The sequence below is a fragment of the Cricetulus griseus genome, chromosome 4, assembly GCF_003668045.3.
Source record: "Cricetulus griseus strain 17A/GY chromosome 4, alternate assembly CriGri-PICRH-1.0, whole genome shotgun sequence".
Classification (NCBI taxonomy): domain Eukaryota; kingdom Metazoa; phylum Chordata; class Mammalia; order Rodentia; family Cricetidae; genus Cricetulus; species Cricetulus griseus.
The window spans coordinates 92,952,709-92,974,362 of NC_048597.1; the positions used below are offsets into that span (position 1 = coordinate 92,952,709).

The 21,654-nt window shown below is 46.7% G+C and overlaps 1 protein-coding gene across 1 annotated transcript in view; it reads left to right on the forward strand.

Moving 5' to 3' along the window:
* Piwil3 (piwi like RNA-mediated gene silencing 3) overlaps positions 1-16,593 on the forward strand; it is a 37,854-nt gene extending 21,261 nt beyond the window's left edge. Inside the window, 10 exon segments of the mRNA XM_035444169.1 lie at positions 1,350-1,461; positions 7,252-7,378; positions 9,976-10,000; positions 11,261-11,497; positions 11,634-11,723; positions 13,222-13,292; positions 13,995-14,133; positions 15,170-15,226; positions 16,190-16,301; positions 16,477-16,593. Coding sequence (XP_035300060.1) covers positions 1,350-1,461; positions 7,252-7,378; positions 9,976-10,000; positions 11,261-11,497; positions 11,634-11,723; positions 13,222-13,292; positions 13,995-14,133; positions 15,170-15,226; positions 16,190-16,301; positions 16,477-16,593 — 1,087 coding nt within the window.
* Positions 16,594-21,654: the final 5,061 nt, after the last annotated feature.

Below are 21,654 nucleotides of genomic sequence, written 5' to 3' on the forward strand. Positions count from 1 at the left end.
GTTAGTTGTGGATTTCTGCATCTGCTTCCATCTGTTTCTAAAAGAGGGTTCTAGCTTCTCTGGGGTTATGGATTGTGGGCTGGGTATCTTTTGCTTTGTGTCTGGTATCACAAACTTTGAGTAAGTGCAGTCAAAGAACCAGTGGGAAAGATAGAGCCAAGGACTCGATTTGCTTGACTTTAAAACATTATTAGAAAATACAGGAACCCTGATAGGCAGGTGGAGCAGAGTGATGGGCTGAGGGTCTAAGTCCCTTGGTGTTTGACAGGGGTGTGAATCACTTAAGGGCAAGAATAGTCTTTTTAATAGCATACTGGGGGTATCTGCCTATTCCTCCCGACAGAACACACAAAACTCACTCAAATTTAACTTGGGAACTCAAACAGACTTACTTTGTAAAAATATAATTTTTTTTTGTAAAAAAAAATCTGGACTTTAGATTCAAGCAAAACCCTCCTAGATAAGAAACCAAAAAAAAAAAAAAAAAAAAGGAAAAGAAAAACATATAGGTAGTGTTCTAAGCACATGGTCAAAACATGAGGGCAAATGGACAGGAAGGGAGAAAATGCTTGCAAGTCAGAGTAATACTTGACACTCATGTGGACAGCCAAGAAGCATCTAACAGTCCAGTGCAGATGTGGCAAGTCAGAACCAACCACAAATAAAGTATCACTAGAGTATAAAATCTTAAGATATGAAAAGATTTCTCTGGAAAGCATCTGACATGCCTTCCATGGTGACAATGACTTCACTCACGACCCAGAAAACTCACTCAGTTATATAGGTATTTCCAAAGGGAAACAAGAGCTCATCTCTACCAAAATTGATGCATGGATGACCATAAATTCCATTGCAGTCCAAAGCTAAACAAACCTGGTGTCTTATTTCTTATCAGTAGATGAGGTATTATATGTCCATACAATGGAATACACTTAGAGGCAGGAACATGTGGCATGCTGATGATGGTTATGGTGTAAATGACCCTTATGCCAAGTGGAGGAAACCAGTCAGAAATGACTGTTTTCTATGAGTCAGTTTATATGAAACGTGTGACCAGGCAGTATATAGAGACAAAGAGCACTGGGTGGCTACCTTGGGCAGGATCAGGAGATTTGGAGAAAATGAGTAACCACTTAGGGTTTTAGGATTCTTTCCTTGGAAGATGAAATGTGAAACTGTGGCAATGGTCAACTGGTCAACCCCTTTTTCTTAAACATGGACAGGATCGCTGGAATGGCTGAGCTTGCGCAGTGTGTCATAGAATTTGTAATACTTTTCTTCCCTGCATGGCTGCGTGCCATGGTTGGATGGTCAGAGCTGACCTCTTACCTGGCAATCATTCACCACAGGTACAACAAAAAGACCCACAAGATCGATGCTGTTAACTGGAATCAGAGTCCCAAAGACAGGTTTAGAAAGTTTGATGGCAGCATGATCACCTTCACAGACTACTACCGGGAGGTGAGGATTCTGCTCTTTGAATATTTAAATCGTGAAGGTGCTCATGTTAGATAAATTTATCTCTGCATTTTCTTTAGATGCCGGAGAAATGCATTAATACATCTGTTATATCTATGGAGACGTGGCGATTTAGCGAGGAGGTCACAGTGTCTCAGAAAAGCAGAAAGAACTGAGCTTGGCAGATAAGGAAGAAGCACGGGGCTCAGGCACCACATTCAGGATGTGTCTGGCGGGAATTGTCATCAGGAAAGCTAGTAAGACAGGAACAGTGTGAGCATCTCTCCTTCCTTGTACAGTGGGGCTGGAACCACCCTGAGTTACATTTTATGTGTTGGGATGAATCAGATTGCACTGTGAGCCAATGGCATTGGGTGGAGTGTGTGTGTGTGTGTGTGTGTGTGTGTGTGTGTGTGTGTGATATATGCACCATGCAATATATATCACACGTGTGTTGCTACCATGTGTGATCATGACCATCACACACACACTCACGAGCGTGCAGACACACATATACAACATACGTGTATTGTATGGAATGATGGACTTCACTATGACACTCTCAGCATCTGCACCATGTACTGTGATCTTATAGACACGTGTTATCCTTCTCCCTACCCTCTATCACCTCATCATACACTGCCCATCTCTCCTCTCTAGTATTGTATGGATCGTATACATGCGCCAGGGTCCTTTACCCATGTCTCTGTTCATGGGTGTGTAAGTTGGTTCCATGGCTTGGCTCCATGTTACATATATTTAGAAGACACAAAAGCAGAAGGGAACTTCTGGGGGTTGAGGAAGGGGGTGGTGACACTGGGAGTGGAGAAGGCAGGGGACAGGGCAATGGGAGCAAACTAGCAAAGTGCAATGGCACATATGCTTGAATATGTCATAAGGAACCACCATCTTTTATTTGCTACAGAGAGAGAGAGAGAGAGAGAGAGAGAGAGAGAGAGACAGACAGACAGACAGACAGACAGACAGACAGACAGACAGGAAAATTTAGTGAGATGGTGGCTCTGGGGTTCAAATGACAATGGCCTGGATTGGGGTGAAAAAAGAGATGAGACAGATGCAGAGATGTAGGAAGCCGGTTCCTGCATTATAATGCTGCCTGAAGACACCAAGGTGTGAATTACTTCACAGGCGCTGGGTAATCTCCATTCCTTTGATCTCTGCCTATCCCGTGGCTCATTTTGGCCTGAGGAGCTGGAGCCATTCATAGGGTAATACGTCCCAGGCGGCTGGTCAGCCTTTTATATAGGGATGGTTTTCTTAGTTCAATGTCTCTGCTTAGTCTCTGCTTAGTCTCTGCTTAGTCTCTGCTCACTCTCTGCTCAGTCTCTGTTCAGTCTAATGCATTAAAGCTTGTCTGCAGAAGGATCCGAGTGTCCTGCGTGTGTTTCTTGCTGGCGAGGAATACAGAGAGCGCGCGGGACATATGGTGCCGAAACCCGGGAAGCTTAACATCTCCAGCACCTCAGAGACCCCTCTAACGAGGCGGATTCAGAACTGCAGGGTGGTAAATTCGGAGAGGTATGATTTTTCTGGACTTTGGCTTGGGAATGTTGCTATTTTGGGAGGTTAATCTATTTTGACTTTTCTCACTGTTGTAACAATCTTAAAGAAGTCCAAAATTACATATCAGAAACCGAATGTAATGAGAAAAATTCGGAGAGGTATGATTTTTCTGGACTTTGGCTTGGGAATGTTGCTATTGTGGGAGGTTAATATAGAGGCTTCTATGCTTTTACTAGGAGCTATTTTGACTTTTCTCACTGTTACAGCAATCTTAAAGAAGTCCAGAATTACATATCAGAAACCGAATGTAGTGAGAGATGGGGCGCGCCTAACAATAAAATATAAGAAAAAAGGACCTCCTGGGATGTCTAATGACATGGGAGTGTATGTAAAAAGAGAAACTGCAACATATAAGAAAAAAAGACCTCCTGGAATGTCTACTGACAAGGGAGTGTATAAAGCTTTAAATCTTGATAGCTCTGATAACTCTAAAAGCTCAAGAGATAAAGTTTTAAAAGAAACAGCTCAGCTGGATGAGGGAGAGACAAAAAAGGAGGGAGAAAGAATGGGGAATGGCCGGTCACACCCCGGTAAATTTAGAAGCTGCCCTACAACGAAACTGAAAGCCTTGGAGCTGAGCAGCTCAGACTCTAAGATTTTAGACTCTAACAAGGAAACAGAGCTAGAGAAAGAAGCAACACGGCCAAAAATGCCAGCGGGTGTGCTTCCATCAGCACCCCCACTATTTGGAACCGACTCCTTCTTACCATCAGAGGAACAAAGAAAATTACAGATGGCTTTCCCAGTCTTTGATAGGGGAAAAGGCCATGCCTGCTATTCAACACTTCTTAAAGGCCTGGGGCTTTAAAGCCTCATTTACATTAACGCTGGGGGCCATACCGAGGCCAAGCGTCTCACCTCAAAAACTAAAAGGCCAAAAGGAAATGGTAAAATGGAAAGATATCTTAACTGATTTTTGGAAAGGCCCGGATCCTATTCTCATAAGATCCAGGGGAGCGATATTATGTTTTCTCACAGGATGAAGAGAATCCCCTATGGATCCCAGAAAGATTCAACCCGAAGAGCCTCTGCAGACCTTCAAAAGTCGAAACTCCACCCTCTACCCCCGGGAGTTGAGAGCCGCTATTGTTATCCAGATTAACTCCTGCCCTTGGCGGAGCGATTGTCTCTACAAGGGGTGGGGGTAATTGTTCCATGCAGCCGTTTACAGATTGCTGTTATTTTTGGCTGGTCTGTGAGAAAAGGGGTGGGTATAATTGTTCGATGCAGCCGTTTACAGATTACTGTTATTTTTGGCTGGTCTGTGAGAAAAGGGATGGATGTAATTGTTCGATACAGCCGCTTATGGATTGCTGTTACTTTTGACTGGCATGTAAGCTCCAGGGCTCAAACCAAGAGATCATCCAAGCGCTTATATTTTTGGCTACTAAGCGATAGGCCGCCGGCCAGACAGCTCTTGCACACCCGGAGCCTAGGCTCACTGCACAGGGTAGAGTGTCTGGTTTGTGCAGCCCCAATGAGGGATGCTGAGCAAAGGCATCGCACAGAGTTGCCTATTATACAGGCTTCTCTGGGAGGTACGTTGACCTGCATAAGGGTTACCTGCCTTGAGAATTTCCCTTTCCCAGAAAAACGGCAGAGGACAGGTCGGGAGTACTTCGGGTCAAACTGACAGCCTGATGGTGACTCTCGTACACAGTCTTAATGTTTGATTTTGGGAAGGTCAACCCCTGCCTCTATCCCTCAACATATGGGTGACCTATTTGCTTGTAATAATATAAAGCCTTTTCATTAATTAATAAAAAAAGGGTGATATGTAGGAAGCCGGTTCCTGCATTATAATGCTGCCTGAAGACACCAAGGTGTGAATTACTTCACAGGCGCTGGGTAATCTCCATTCCTTTGATCTCTGCCTATCCCGTGGCTCATTTTGGCCTGAGGAGCTGGAGCCATTCATAGGGTAATACGTCCCAGGCGGCTGGTCAGCCTTTTATATAGGGATGGTTTTCTTAGTTCAATGTCTCTGCTTAGTCTCTGCTTAGTCTCTGCTTAGTCTCTGCTCACTCTCTGCTCAGTCTCTGTTCAGTCTAATGCATTAAAGCTTGTCTGCAGAAGGATCCGAGTGTCCTGCGTGTGTTTCTTGCTGGCGAGGAATACAGAGAGCGCGCGGGACACAGAGATACAGGTCTCAGGGAGCGTGGGGACACAGCACAGCCACTGGCTTGGGAGGAGTTGGTGTGCACCATGGTGGGAGGTCTGGGAGACGGCACCTCCTATGGCTTTGGGATGGGGCAGAAGTCATGAGATGCTCCAGAGCAGCTGGCTGTGCTGCAGAGAGATGTGACTTCTTCCCACAGAGGTCCCAAGTCCGGTTCCCAGTACCCAAGCCTACAGGAATAAGGGTCCCCCAACAGTGAGTGTCAAGTGGGAGGGCCAGGGATGAGGAAAAAAGAACAAAAGCGTACCTGAAGCCAGGAGGTCTTGGCATAAGCTGATGTCTTAAGCCAGGCATGTTTATTAAGAACTCCAACTTCATACACACTGTTTGCAGAGAGCTGAGTCACACAATGTTGGCAGAGAGGGATACTTCAGAAACAGCTGCCTTGGGCCTGATAACCACAGTCCAGGGTTAGGAAGAATCGGGCACCCAGGAGCCGCAAGCAGCCTCGACTCCATCAGACTGGCCTTGCCAGTTCCACTTTTTGACAAGGGCACAGACTGAAGCTCCCTTTGTCCTTTCGTCAGGGCCTCTGAGAAAGTCCTGGGTCTGACCCAAGACTTTCTCACTCAGGTCCCCACAGGCACCATCCTTGCTTACCCACACATAGACACACACACACACACACACACACACACACACACACACACTCTTAGATGAATAGCAACAGGCCATGTTGGGGAAACATTCATATCCCACAGCACCATAGGCTTTGAAAGTTAATGCTCACAGCTCAAGGGCTCAGGCACAAGCACTGCCTCAGAAGCTGCTTGTCCAAGGCGAGGGCTCTCCTGCAGCTTGCTGATGCATAAGCCAGAACTTGTGGTGAGGACCTTGTTGGAAGGAAGAGGGCAGCCTCTGCTGTTTGTGATACTGTTTTGGAAATCGTCTTTTTTCTGTGGCAACAGGGCCTAAGTTTAGGAGTGATGACTCTGGAGGGAGGCTGGGGATAGACCTGTAATTTGACATTTAGGAGAGACAAGGTTTTGCCCTCTCTTGTTTGTGTGAGTTTCTTGTGAGTCTCTTAGGCTGGGCTGGGGGTGGTGTCACGGTGGGTGAAGTGCCTGACTCTCAAGCATGAGGGACCTGAGTTTTAATCCCTGGCACCCATTTAGAATCCAGGGCTGGCAGTGTCTGTAGCCCATTGCTGGCATGTGGGGGCAGGATTGCAGACATCTGTGGGCCATTCCACCTGCTCTGTGAGGTTCAGGTGCAAGAGAGGAACCTTGTCTCGAGAGAGAAGATGGAGAGTAATGGGGTGGGGGGGTGGCACTCCATGTTGATCTCTGACCTACATGTGTGTGAGTACGCAAACACACAGGCAAGCACTGTAGCCCATAGGTATGCATACACATGCATACACCACAAACAGATATACCACAGACACATTGCACATACACTGCACACATACAAGTATACATGCTCTTGTGTATACACACACATACACTATACACAAATACACAATCACATACACATGCATACACACACCACAAGCACATACAGACACATTGCTCGCTCATGTGCATACACACACACACACACACACACACACACACACACACACACACACACACACGAGATACCACAGAAGAGTCTGTCATCCATCGCCACACAGGCCTTTGATGACATGTTTTATGGAGCACTTCCCTTTGACCACGGGTGCTTATAAAGGCCAGCAGGGTCTTATCTAACCCATGTAGAGAGAATTTTAAAATCCCTGCCAGGCATTGGTGGTGCACACCTTTAATCCCAGCACTTGGGAAGCAGAGGCAGGCAGATCTCTGTGAGTTCGAGGCTAGCCTGGTCTCCAGAGTGAGTGCCAGGATAGGCTCCAAAGCTACACAGAGAAACCCTGTCTCGAAAAAAAAAAAATTCCCCACGCATTTTTTTGGGGGGGGTGGGGTGGAGTGGGGGGGGTGGAGGGGAACCGTGGGTGATGTGCCTCTGTGTCCCATGTGATCCACACTTCTCTTCCTGGGGAGCTACTGAAGTTTTGTTGACCTCTTGTCTCTCTTGCCTCCATGGAGCAGCAGTACAAAATTTTCATAACTGACATGAACCAGTCACTCTTGGTGAGCTGGGGCAGGTGGAAGAAGGGCCAGACATCTACACCTCGTGAGCCTGTATTCTTGGTCCCTCAGCTGTGCTACCTGACAGGTATGGCCTATGTGGCTCTGTGGAAGATAGCTCCTCTTTAAACATCCGACTTAACCACAATGCACAAGCCCCAGCATTCCACATATAACCCTGACTCAGAACTGCATCCTCTGGGGTGGTTAGCTATTCTGTCCCTAGATTCCAGCCTTCCATCTTCTCTAGGACCAGCTGAGCCTTGCTTTGCAGGCTGTAACTTCTTGCTGTCTTTCCCCCAAAAGGTGTGGCGACTGATGTGGCTAGGAACCATAACCTAATGTCGCTGTTGACTGACCAAATGAGGATGAGCCTGATGAATAGGAGGAACGCACTGAACAAGTTTATGAATGGCATCCAGACATAAGTACCTCTTTGGGTTGCTGCATGTGAGCCTGTATGTGGCATTGCGCTCGGGTGGAGACTGTGTGTAGCCTTCAGGCACCTGATTCTTCTACTAAAAAAACGATGATGACTGTGAGCCGGGGATGGAAACTTGGGTCTGTAGTCCAGCATTCTGGAGGCTGAGATGGGACTTACAAACTCCAGTTTGGACAGCATGGAGAGACTCTGCCTCAAAACAACTGGAGAAGACAGTTCAGAGGGTAAGGTGCCTGCTGTGCAAGCATGAGGACCATATATACCATGTGAAAAGCCAGGCATAGTGGCACATACTTGTAACCTCAATGCTGGGGGACAGGTGAATCCCAAGGGCTTGCTGGTCAGCCAGTCTAGCTCAAGTGAGGTCCAGGCTCAGAGGGAGATCCTGCCTCAAAAATAAGGAGGAGAGCGCTACAGGGAAAAAATCCCCAGTGTTCTAGAATTTACATGGATCTATATAGGTGAGCACTCAGCATATGCATGCATGTAACACACAACTATGATTACAGACTTGGTCATTTGTGGGTAGAACAGCCCTATCTTCCTGACAACTCAAGTGTCAGGACAAGGGTGAGTCAGTGGCCTGGAAAAGGTGACATCGTCCTGGAGTCTAGGGACTTTTGCCTGGGGCATCTTATCATTGAGGAAGACCTTGGACTCAAGAGAAACTGCCCAAGTTATTTTGTTGCTTGGTCAGAACACTATTGTAATTTTTTTTTCAGAAATCTGAATGTACAAGATGAATTCCTGCCATGGAGTGTGAGTTTTGATGACAACTGTCTGTCTGTGTCAGGAAGAATTCTGAACACAGTAAGGCTTTTCCAGGATAAGGGATTGGTAAGCCTGGTTAAAGTTGGCCATAGCACCTTCAGCTCAAGACACAGGGAGTAAAATTGGCCACGTTAATAACCATGACTGTCAGCTGGGCATTGGTGGTGCATGCCTTTAATCTCAGCACTGGGGAGACAGAGGCAGGTGGATCTCTGTGAGTTCCAGGCCAGCCTGGTCTCCAGAGTGAGTGCCAGGATAGGCTCCAAAGCTACACAGAGAAACCCTGTCTCGAAAAACCAAAAACCAAAAACAAAAATGACTTTTTACCGCTGCCCTTTTTATGAGAGGACAGAGTTCAGTAAGAGCGTATCTGCACCAAAGTGAGCTCTGAAGTGCATCTTTAAGGAATTGTGGGCATTTGCTGCTGGGAATCTAGGTTCATGTGTTTGGGCCACTCCCTGGGCCAGAAGGGCTTCCCAGAGCCCCAGGGCGTCAGTGTGGGGTCAGAAAGGTAGTAGGTCAAGATGGAAGCTGGGCAAAGAAAATGGGTTTGATTGGCTAGAGTGGGAAGGCACAATAGGTGGGTTGCCCCTGTCTCATCTGCCTGTCTCCACCAGGCTTTGGTTTGTCTATTTAGGAGACTAGAGCCATCTGGTATTGATGCAAGGAAAACACTTACTACCCGAGTTAGAGGCCCAGTTTCCCTCGCCTGCATTTTAAATACCAAATCCACTCCATATTTGAGTTGGGAATCACGAGATCAAGGCCGGGAATCTTGCAGCTCAAGTGCAGCCTTGACTTATGCTTTCAGTAGGGAAAAAAAAAAATGGACAAGCTGAGGTATTGGTAGGAAACTGCAAGGTTACACAGCAGGAAGGAACCAGATGATGTCAACGCATCAGTTTGTTTTCTGTGTCTTATTCCTTTCCAGTATATGGTCAATCCCAGTCTACAGAACTGGCTGAAGGACTCGAACATAGCCTTACTTAGACCAAAGCCCTTGGAGTGCTGGGTGGTCCTCTACACTGAGAACTGCTCCAAGGAGGCCAACCTGCTAGTGAGCAAACTCAGAGCAGTCACGGACACCATGCACATAACAGTGGCGCAGGCAGCCATGTAAGTGGGACTGGAGTGTGTTTACTGGTCTCAACCAGTTGCTGACCCTTGGAAAGTCAAATTGCCAGAATATTACTTTGTAGGAATCGTGGGGTGGGGGAGGGAGGGAGGGAGGGAGGGAGGGAGGGAGGGGGGGAGAGAGAGCTTGTTTTACTTATTTTCGATCCAGAAAGAAACCTTACAAGTAGGTACTTTTTAAAAAATGATTTTTATTTGGAAAAGACAAATAGTTATTTCACGAGGTTATTAAAAAACCATTTTTGTTGGGTGTCTGTCAACCCCTGGGTGCTTAGAAGCATTCCTCTGTTGCATCTGTTCAGACTGCCCCATGTCGTCCTCTCTTTCTGTCGGTTTAGCCCCCTCCATTGTTATAGCCCAGTGGTGAGTTCCAAGCTGGTGGTGGTCCTGAAATCTTATTTTGATCTCTTAAGATATTACATTTATCCATTTAGTTTTAAGGTTAGAGGGAAGCACAAATGCCATGGCGCATGTGTGTGTGTGTGTGTGTGTGTGTGTGTGTGTGTGTGTGTGTCTGTGTGTGTGTGTGTAGGTTGGAGGACATCTTGCAGGAGCCAGATCCCTACTTTAGTATGTGGAGGGGTGCAGGGATTGAATTCTGATCATCAGGTTTATCACCAAGCACTTGCCGCCACCACCCCTTTTTAAAGACTTGTACTGAAATGCCTACCTTGGCATTTTATGTGTCTGGCTCTCTCTTTCATGCACTATCAAGAGGTTTCCCTGGTTGCCACCTTTCTAAAAAGACAGTATGATTGTCTTCCAGGTATAAATTCAAGGAGGGTCCTGGCTCCTTTAGGCAAATGTTATAGAAACATGTTTCAGAAGACATGCAGACAGTGAGTTGCTGAGCCACGTGCAGTCTCCACGGACTGTTCTAAAGTGGCAGCTTGCATGTAATTTTACTTCAATATTTTAAACTGTGTCATGTGTGTCTGTGTGTGGGTATGTGCATGTTAGTGTAGTTGCCCATGGAGGTCAGAAGAGGGTCTCTATCTTACAGGTTTATGACTATGCTTGCATATAAACAATCATCCTCACACGCACACACAAATTAATATATTTTTTAAAAATATGGATTCATAGACAGGTCACATGGAACCACTCTGTTTAACAGACTCTGGAGCTTTCTAAGTTATAGGGTGTCCACAACCCCCAAGCCCTCTTGCTTAGTGGTAACCTGAGGTAATAGTATCTATCTCAGTGGTTTGCTGGAAGAATTATGGGAGACAAGAAAGGCATGTGGCTGGTGCCCTGCACATGGGTGGTCTTGTGTGTGTGGCCATGGTACCTAAACCTGGTAGAATTACCTGGCATTCTTTATCCCACCTTGAAGTAAAACAAAAATGATGTCGTGGTGATTTCTTAGATATCAAATAACGAGAATAAAAGGTTTTGTGTTTTTTTTTTTTTTTAAGCCATGGATTCACACAATCAAATTGTCCCATCTTTTTCTTGCCTGTGGTTTCATGGGAGTTGGGGTTGGAATTGGAGGCAGGGGTGTGCTTTGTGCTGTAATTCTAGATGTTCCTCCCACCTAGAGACAGTGTTGGCTTACTCCATAGCCAACATAAACACCTGGGGATGGTGTTCACTTGTCATGCCACTATGTCGCTGTTAAAGTGCCTCTTTGTATTCCTCGGAGGTGGTGTGTGTGCTGCCCAACAGCGACAAGCAGAGGTACGAGGAAATAAAATCCTTCCTGTGCATCGAGAACCCGATCCCCAGCCAGTGTGTTGTGGCATCGACCCTGCGCTCTAACAAGAACCTCTTTACCATAGTCACCAAGATTGCCCAGCAGATGAACTTCGAGATGGGAGGCGCGCTCTGGAAGGTGGACACGGGTGTACGTAGAATCCTGTCTCCTTCTGATTGAACATGTTTGTAGTGAAACCCAAGTGTCTACCCTTTCATCTAGTGATTCCTTCTCTTCCTTGTTTTAACACAACTTACTATCTTTTGTACAAAAACTAAAAATCAAGATGGAGAAGACAAGGTTCATTGGAATCGATTGTTTTCATGACATTGTGAACTGGCAGAAGTCAATTGCGGTGTTAGTGGCAAGCACCAAGGAAGACTTAACCAGGTGAGTAAGTGAGCCCCAGGGGCAGGCCCTGAGTTAGCAGCCTTCAGGAGCACGTGGGAAAGATGGAACTGGCTCCTTCTCTAGACCAGTTCTTCTCCTCCTTCCTGATGCTGTGACCCTTTAATCCAGTTCCTTGTGTTGTGGTGACCTCCCCAAGCACAAAATTATTTTTGTTGCCTCTTCATAACTAATTTTGCTACTGTGATCACAATGTAAATATCTGATATGCAGGATATCTGATATGTGACCTCTGTGAAAGGGTTTTTCCAAGTCCCACCCCCCCTCCAAAAGGGGTTGTGACCCCAGGTTGGGAACCACTGCTCTACACAGTCTGGGAAGTTGGGGCATTAATTCATGTCCTTCTGACTTTGTGATGGACTTATCTTCCCCCAGTGTCTGGGTGGACCCCTTTATTTCTTTACCGTCCACCAGAAACAAAAGTGGTTTATGTGCCAGGCATAGTAGTTATACCCCTGTAGACGCACACACAGGAGACCAAAGCTGCAGGGTAGAAAATCCAAAGCCAACCTTAGCTATTTGGCACGATTATCACTCCAAACAATTAAAAGAAAACAAAAACAACAACAACAATTCTGCTGTCAACTGACAGCAGAATCTGTTCCTGTCTGTTTAGGGTGGGAAACTGGCACCCCATGACTGATGCCATGCTCTCTAGCCCTTGATTTCAACCCAAGAATGTTCTTTTGCTCTGGCGTGTCTTTGGAATTAGAAAATAACATGCTGCTAGGGGAAATAATGTTTATGCACATGTGTGCATAGGTACTTATGTGCTAGCACACACGTGCATATGGAGGTTGGATGCTGACTATGTCTTCCTCCATGGTTTTTTTCTTTTCATTTTTTTGTTTTGTTTTTTTTGCATCAAGGTCTCTCACTGAACCTGGAGCTCATTGACTGGCATGGGTTGGGCTGGTCAATAAACTCCAGGAACCATCCTGTCTCCACTGTGCCAGCACTTAGATTATAAGCAGGTTCTCATCATGCCTGGCTTTTTATGTGGATGCTAGGGATCTGTACTTGGGTCCCTTGCACTTTCATGGTAAGCATTTTGGTCAACTGTACTATCTTATAGCCCCAGAGTGGGCTGACAGATACGGCAGTGAATATGTCAAGCCAGAAAAAGTTGATTTCTGTCTCAGGGTCTTGATTACCAACCAAATGACTGATGGGAAATGAATCCATCATTTGATGCCCTGGGACCAGAAGTGCCCACTCCCAGTAAGGGAGTAGAAGTTAAAGCCATGGGTGTCTTGATGGATGAACAAGTTTTCACAGTGGCTGCATGGTCCCACAGCAAGTTAATTTTTCCAAGATGCTTACATTCCACCCCTACCCTCATAATGCCCAGATAAAGAGTGCAAAATCCTTCACTGGATCTTGTTTCTAATGGTGACATTAGCTGGGAGGAGGTGGTTGTGGATTATTTCAGAATCCAAATGGCAAAAGAGTTTGATTGATCAACTTCTCTGCAAAACAGGTGGCATTCCCAGTGTCTCTTTCAGGATGCAGTACAGGAGATTGTCAATGATCTGCACAGCTGCCTGCAAGGTTGGTGCCCAAGGAGGCTGTCGAACCGACTCCCTGCTGGCATTCTCCACAAGTGGCCACAAGCCACTAATCATGACTGAAAAATATTTCCATGTGTGCACGTGTGCACGTGTGCACGTGTGTGTGTGTGTGTGTGTGTGTGTGTGTGTGTGTGTGTACATGAGGGTGTGAGTGCATGTGAAGGCCAGAAGACAACTGTGGGTGTCATTCTTCAGGCACCACCCACCTTGCTTTTTTACTGACCCTGGAGCTCAAGGTTAGGTTAGGCAGGCTGGCCAAGGGAGCTCAAGGGATCTTCCTGTCTCCATCTCCCCAGCTCTAGGATTTACAAGCACACCCCCATCATGTCTGACCATTTTAAATGGCTTCTGGGCATCAAACTCATGTCCTCAAAGCACTTTTACTGGCTGAGCTGTTCCCCCTAGCCTATGTGTGTCAAAGATGGGGAGGGGCAGGGTAATTACAGGTGAGATGGGGGATGGCTACCCACCTAGCAGTGGCTCCGGTGGACAGAGGCCATTGATGCTGTCCGTCAGGTGGAGTCTCCCTGCCTTGCACTTGTCTGTCTCAAAACTTCAGTGGAGATGGTGAAGCTCCAGGAAGCTAAGGCACTTGAGAGATCAATCGAGAAGTTGTTAGAGAAGCAGAAGTTAACCCTTCTGGTCACAGTGTGTTTGCACGCTTTCTCCCTCTCCTGTTCAGCTGCCCTGGATTCCAGGGTCACAAATGAGAAAAAGAAACCACTGACTGTAGTGGTATACAGGGATGGAGTTGGGGACGGCCAGCTACAGGACCTGCTGGGAGAGGAGCTTTGGCAGTTCCAGAAGTTCTTTGGCTCTAGGTGGGTGTGAACCCTGGTGAGTAGATGGGGGTGGCCTGTGTACTTGGAGAAAAAGCAGCTCAGCAACCAGCACAATGAAAAAAACCTGGTGCCGACACAGGTTTAGCGCAGAAAGCATGGCCCCTCAGGCTTTTAACTTTTCTCATGGAGCCAGAAGCTTGCCTCCTTCAAGAATTTTTTTTTTCCCTGTTGCCTTTCATGTCCTGGTCATCACTGTCCTTGTCTTCTCTAATAACCTCTTCCCTCCTCACTCTTTTCCTTTTTCTTCCTCCCTCCCTCCTCCTCTCTCCCTCGTCATCTTCCTCCTCTTGTGTTTTTCCTCTTGCAGTACTGAGCATTGAACACAAGAACCTCATATCCACTAGGCAAGCAGCAGGTCTTGAACTTCTGATCCTCCTACCTTGGCCTCCCCAGCAGGTGGGACTCTAGGCCTGCACCACCTTGCTTGCTTTTTTTTGAGACAGGGTTTCTCAGTGTAGCTTTGGAGCCTATCCTGGCACCTGCTCTGTAGACCAGGCTGGCCTCGGAACTCACAGAGATCCACCTGCCTCTGCCTCCCAAGCGCTGGGTTTAAAGGTGTGCGCCACCAACGCCCGGCTGGCTCCTGCCTGATTTCTGTTCCAGTGTTGGAGCACTTGTTCCTCTTAGAGATTGTAGAGGAATGTCCATGCATAGTCATTTCCCCCTCTCCTAAAGTCTCTGATCTAGACAGCCAATCCTGCTATGTTCTCTGCCTACATCCATGAGGCCTGTTGCCTGGGGCAGCTGCAAAATGCCCCTGAGGTTGTGTGGAAGGAATGTTTCCCCTCTGATGTGGGGGGCTCTGAGTAGATGTTGCTGCCTGGGCGGGAGCCAGGCTGTGTGGAGTGGGACCCTACCTACCACCTTGGGCTCCCTCTCATCCTGCCTAAGCGACAGAATGACACTTTTGTCCTCTTTTCAAAGCATCAAACTAACGTTCATCGTGGTGAAGAAACGGATCAACACCAGGTTTTTTGTTGAATAAAAAAAAAAAAAAAAAAAAAAAAAAAAAAAAAGTCATGAATCCGCCTCCGGGGGCTGTTGTTGACCAAGTAGTGACCAGGGAGGAGTGGTAAGCATGCTTTCCATTGCTTCAGCAGAATCACCTGATTCTTCACTTGGCAGCTGCAGCAGCTGCCCCTGCCCCCTGTCGATTTCTGATGTCTTCCAACAAGCAGTCTGTCTTAGTCAGGGTTGCTGTTGCTTTGAGAAACACGATAACCAAAAAGCAAGTTGGGGAAGAAAGGTTTAATTCAACTTACACTTCCAAGTCCTATTTATCAGCAAAGTAAGTCAGGACAGGAAGTCAAGCAGGGCAGAAACCTGGGGGCAGCAGTGTGTGTGTGTGTGTGTGTGTGTGTGTGTGTGTGTGTGTGTGTGTGTTTCTGTCTGTCTGTCTGCCTGCCTGCCTGCCTGCCTGCCTGCATCTGCCTGCGTGTCTGTGTCTCTCTCCCTGTCTGTGGGCAGGATTTGATGCAGAGGCCCTGGAGGAGTGCTGCTTACTGGCTTGCTACACACACACACTAACTTGGTGGGCAAACTTTCTCAGTTGACATCCTCTCTTCCCAAGCAGTTAGACTAAAAAACCTAAGCCAGCTCAGTCCTCCTCCTCAATCACGTTCCCAGATCATGTTTGAGATGGGTGTGTGGGGGGGGTGTCTCATTGAACTTGGCTGTCCAGAAAGCCCCAGGGATTCTCTTGTCTCCATCTCAATGTGTGCTGTGCACCCAGGGTTTTTTTTTTTGTCTTGTGTTTTTTAATGTGTGTGCTGTGGACCTGCCCTTGGTCCAAATCCTTTCAAAGCAGGCATTTTGCCATCTGATTTATGAGAATCCCATGGGCATTATTATGTCAACAGCTTGTCTGCCCTCTTCATGGGTTTTCTTTATCAAATTGTGTTTCACCAGATATGTGGGTTTCTAAGCTTAAAGGCGGCTCGCCCGTAAGGGGACTACCGCACCATTGGTAGCTGAATGCTTTAGTTTCCCATCCCAGTAAACTGATGTCCGTCCACATCATACTCTCTTCTCTCAGGTATGACTTTTATATCGTGAGTCAGTCTTCAAATAGTGGAACCGTCACACCCACTCCCAACCAGGTCCAGTGCTTAACCTACAGACTCTGCCACATGTACTACAATTTGCCGGTGAGTCCCATGCATGTTTAAAAATTGGTTTCCCTTTGTTCTTTAAAAAAAAAAGAGCAATTTTGAGGTTCCCAGATTGACACCTGTGAAAAATGTAAACTTGGGGAAAGCCCCTGCAATGTTTGAGCTGATAGAAGGTTCAGCCAAAGTCTTTTCTGCTTCCTTCCTCCCAAAGGGTGTCATCCAGGTTCCTGCTCCATGCCACTACGCACACAAGCTGGCTTACTTTGTGGGGACGAGCATCCACCAGAAGCCTGAGCCAGTGCTGTCAGACTATCTCTATTACCGTTAAGCCACACAGGGAGCGGTGACGTTGAAACCCACAGCCCACTCATTTTTTCTTATATCTTTCCTTTCCAAGCTGGGTGCCTTCCCCCCACCTACAGTTTATTTATTTTTTTGCCCTCTCCCCCTCTCAGTTTATTTTTTAAAGACAGGAAGGGGAGGCATGAGATCGAAAAATCAGTGTAGGGTTGTATTGGCATTGTGACATTTGGTGACTGGATAGAAACAGCCTTATGAGTTAGGTTATGGGGGATTATGTTGCTAGTGCTTTGGTGAGGACTTGAAGGGCATTGTGGGAGGGGCGGAGTCATAAAAATATTCTGATTGATTTAAAAGTCAGTGACTTAGGGACACATAAGCATTTCTCCACTATTCCCATAAAGAAAGCCAAGGACGCACTCAGCCTTTCTGTTCAGTTCTTGGTCCCTGCTCTACCAGGGCCACCAGAGACAGAGACATATTGTCTGTGTGAGGCTATGGTGCAATGGTGTGTCTCCTGGAGGCACAGAGGCTCCCCAGTCAACTGTCTCTAAGTGGCTTCAAAGTATTCTACAAATTAACTTTTGTTTTCTTGCAATCATTTGTTTGTTTGTTTTTAGGGGTTAGGAGCAGGGTGGGAAAAGGGTGGGTTGGCACATTTGTGTTGAGTGTGGAGCTTCTCAATCAGTCTTGCAAGAAATAAAGCTATTCACTTGTGAAAATAGATTGGGAGAGAGAGGGGCTTCTGTTCCAAATGGCACATGAGATTGCCCTGCCTGAGCAATCAACACCGAGACACCTTTGGGTACACGGGCAGCTGGTGATCATTGGTGCCAGAGCCCTTATATCTATACATATACACACATATATGCACACACATATTTATGATACATGACACTGTATCCAGATAAGAGAGGGACAGGCTAAAAATAGACTCAGGGCAAACTTTCCTTTCTGAAGACTGATTTTCGTTCAATACCTTGCTAGAGAGGTAAAAATTGCTTGATAGACAAAAAGTCACATGTAAAACTTCCTGAATGTCCCTCACAAGCACGGTATGTGCAAATGCCATCTATTCCTAATCCTCCAACTGACTGACATATTCAGTAAAGGCGTGCATGCAAAAATACTGGGTTTTATGATGGTGATTGTCAGCTCTGTCGATCTGATGAGAGAAACCCTTGCCTCTCTGGGGTAAACAGGAATGCTGCCATATTGAAGGGGTTGCCTTGTGCCATTGTCTTCTTAGGGTGGCGACTGGCATCCAATTTCCCTGAGACAGCTTTGCTGTCCCAGGGCTTATGGAAACAGCACTCTGTGGCATCTTGGCTTCACTCCCTGGGCTTACAGAGCAGGTACCCCAGGGTGCCGATTCAAGGTCTGCCAGGAGCTCGTGTGTAATGTCACATGACTTGACAATGACTGGTTCTGGATACATTTGGCTGCCTCACCATATCTGTGGGTTCTGTACCTGTAGCTCACCTGGTCTCAGATCAAAATTGTAAAAATATTTGTGTCTGAACCCGTTCACTGTGGCCCATGTGCATACACACTGTTGAAAGGGTTGTGTATGTACTGAATGTGTACAGACTTATTCCCTGAGCAGTCAGGGGAACACCTACTTATGTTGCACTGGCTGTCATAAGGCTGGGGGTGGGGTTCATAGGTGATGTAGTTATGTCTTGAATATGATAACTTTTGTGTAACTCTCTTACTGAGCATAACTAACATGCTAGATGACAAGGCACAACAAAATAACTTTGAGTGTGAGAGGCACAATCCAAGATGACCGGACCTGTGTGTGGTGGAAGGAGAACCAGGAACATGACCCTGGCTCTGCTGTTTTGAGTCTACAAATGCCCACGAGGCAGTTGAAAAACAGAGATTGGACCCATGCACCTACCTATCGAAACCATCTACATCAAGGAAGCCTGGATCCCAGTGTCTGTACTGGGGCAGGAGTGACTTGTACCTGGGGTGCAGACCTTGCATCACATCTTACAGGGTGCTTGATGCAGACCAGAGTTGCCAGATTAATATCCCTGTTCCCAGCCCAAGTGTCTCTCTTTCTCTGCAGGGCAATGGCATCCTTGACAGAGATCCTTTTTAACATTTGTCAAAAACACTATATATAGTACTTAATCCAAGACAGCCAGATATGAGAGAGGCAGCAGCAGACAGGACAGAGGGAAATGGGCTAAAACTGTGTGAATCGGCGAGGGCCATTCCAAGTGGCAAAGCTCAAAAGAATTGCAAGAGGAAATGGTAGAAAAGGACTAACTTTGGATTTCTATGTTTTATCATATTTCGGGGGGGGGGGTGGTCTGTGAGAGCCCAGGAATTTGGAGGCTGGGGCAGCATTATTCCCTTCCAGTGTCTCTGGCTGAATGTGGAGCTCCCGTCTTTCACTTAGGCTTGTGGCCACCGAGCCTCAGCGATCCTCCTGTCCCCACTTGGCTCAGTTCTGGAGTCACAGGAATGTGTGAGACCATGCCCAGCTTGTCATGTGAGTGCTAGTCTCCGTCTTCCTGTGACACAGCAAGCACTCCTCTGTGCTGCCTCTCCAGCCCCTAACATGGGAATACAACCAACTCTACCACCGACCAACCGTTCTTGCCTCATGCATTGATGGTGGTTACCTACTCCTGCTCTGTGATGAGTTAAGTTTTTCATTAAATATGGTGTTAACAAAAAAAAAAGTACAGTGTGTGGGGCTGGAGAGATGGCTCAAAGGTTAAGAGCACCAACTACTCTTCCAGAGGTCCTGAGTTCAATTCCCAGCAACCACATGGTGACTCACAACCATCCATTATGAGATCTGGTGCCCTCTTCTGGTGTGCAGATATACATGGAAGCAGAATGTTGTATACATAATAAATAAAATCTTTTTTAAAAAAAAGTTACAGTGTGAACTATAGTTTCCTTTGAAGCAGCCTTCATTAGGTTGACAAAGTCCTTCTTGAATTTTTTAAAATTATTTTCTCTGATATACACAATAATTCTGGTTACTTGTCCTCTCCTCTTGTCTTCTGCCTTGCTAACTCGACACCTTACAAATCTCTTTTCTCCATTTGCTAGTCTTTGTTTACTATTCTGTAGAGTTTATCTGGGGGCTATCTGTGTGACCCTGGGTTTGGAACTAACCATCAAACCCTGATGCACTCGCTCCCCAGTGGCTACATGACCAGATGCTGTCTCCCTCTCCCCCTCCACTTCTCTCCCAGGGTCTGTTGCCAAAAGATCAGTCGTGCCCTACCCACACAGCTGGTTGTCAGAGGAGCCAATGTGCAGATAGAGCTGCTGCTGTCATGGACATTTGGACAGAGGATGGGACACTGAGGCTTAGTTTCCAGGAGGCAGCTTATTGTGTAGCGGCACTCTAGGCTTCCAGGTGCTATGGGGTTAAGGCTTTCATACATTTTAGCTTCTTTATTTGCTGCATATGTTTAGATACAGCTTTGACTGGGTGCTCTAAACTTCTGGGCATTAATTTTTAAATGGCTGAGACAGGATGGGAGGGGTGGTCTGCAGGAGAGAGGCTGTTGGAGTGGCATAGACACACAAGGACACCAACGGACCAGCCTACACAGGCAGCTATTTCCTGTCATCCACCCAACCCCCCCTTGGCCCCTTGGCTCTAAAGGCTCCTCCTAGCACACTGTGAGCCATGTTGTACATAGAAAACATTTTACACCCCCTCTCTCCACTTCTGGTACTTACATTCTTTCCAATCCAGAAAGGGAGCACCCCCCCTCTCCGTTCACAGAACCCTTTGAGATTGCCCACAGTCTGATCTTAAGGAGGCATTTTCTCAATTGAGGTTTCCTCCTCTCAGATGACTCTAGTTTGTGTCAAGTTGACAGAAAACCAGCCAGAACACTTACTATCCATTAACCCAATTAAAAAATAATAAACATTTTGATGGCAGGACACCCTTCAAGACTAGACAATGGCAGTCCCAGAGGCAAATAATGAGTCACTAACAAATGCCTCATGCCAGGCGAGGAAGGCTCCTTTTAGGAGTTGTTGGTCAAGGAAGCCCCAGCAGCCCCCCAAAAACTTTACAGGCTCTTGCCACTTCTCCTGATGCTCTTCAGAACTCATTGACAAGACCCTGTTGCTGAGGTCAGCACACAACGTGGGTGCAAGACACATAGAAATCAACCTGGAACTGACCCACAAGCTTCCTTTTTGCTGGCTAGCTCGTTAAGTGCCAGGTGCCTCTCGCTGTGCAGGTCACTGGGTACAGGGAGCCAAAGCATCACCGGTCCTGCCCAGCTGTGAATGAGTTATAATACCAACCTCCAGGCAAGCACCACCTGGAGGTGCTTGGTTATGGGGATAGCCAACGGCTGGCTCCCTAAGGCCTGATTATTTTCCCCCAGTACTGGAGATCAAATCTATGCCCTTTTATAATAAGGTCCTTGCTATGCAAACACTCTACTGCTGAGCTACAAGCCCAGACATGGTCTCACTAAGTTACAATGGTGGACCTTGGTTGAACCCATTCTGTAGCCTGGAAAGGCCTCTGCTTCCCATGCAGATGGGATTCCAAGTGAGTTCCATGCTGCTACTACGGAGGGATCTTTTTCTTTTATTACTATTATCATGAGTGGGTGTTGAATTTCATCAAATGCTTTTTCTGCATCTATTGAAATGACTGTGATGTTACCTCCATAGTCTGTTGGTAGGAATGGCTATCAGTTTCCTATTATTGATAATAATATCATAGGCTTCTTTCCTTCTTATGTTGAAACCTGTGCCTTACAGAGTCTGTAGGCTAGAGGTTGGGCATGGGCCCCCAAAAGCATAGTCAGGTGTTGGAAAGGTTTTGGTTTTTGAATGTAGAACTACTAACATGGCTATCATGGCTGGAGCTTTTGATTTGGAAGACTTTGCTTCAGTCACAACACACACACACACACACAGGTCAGGGGAGCTGTGAAAGCAGGAAGACTGAGTTCTGCTGACACTGGTGACCAAGGAGACCGACAGGACATTGGGTCTCTATGCTGGCCCCACTGCTCTATGCTGGGATCCCAGTGGGCTGGGGATTGGATTGTGGGAAGGTTGTGGGCCACTGAGGACA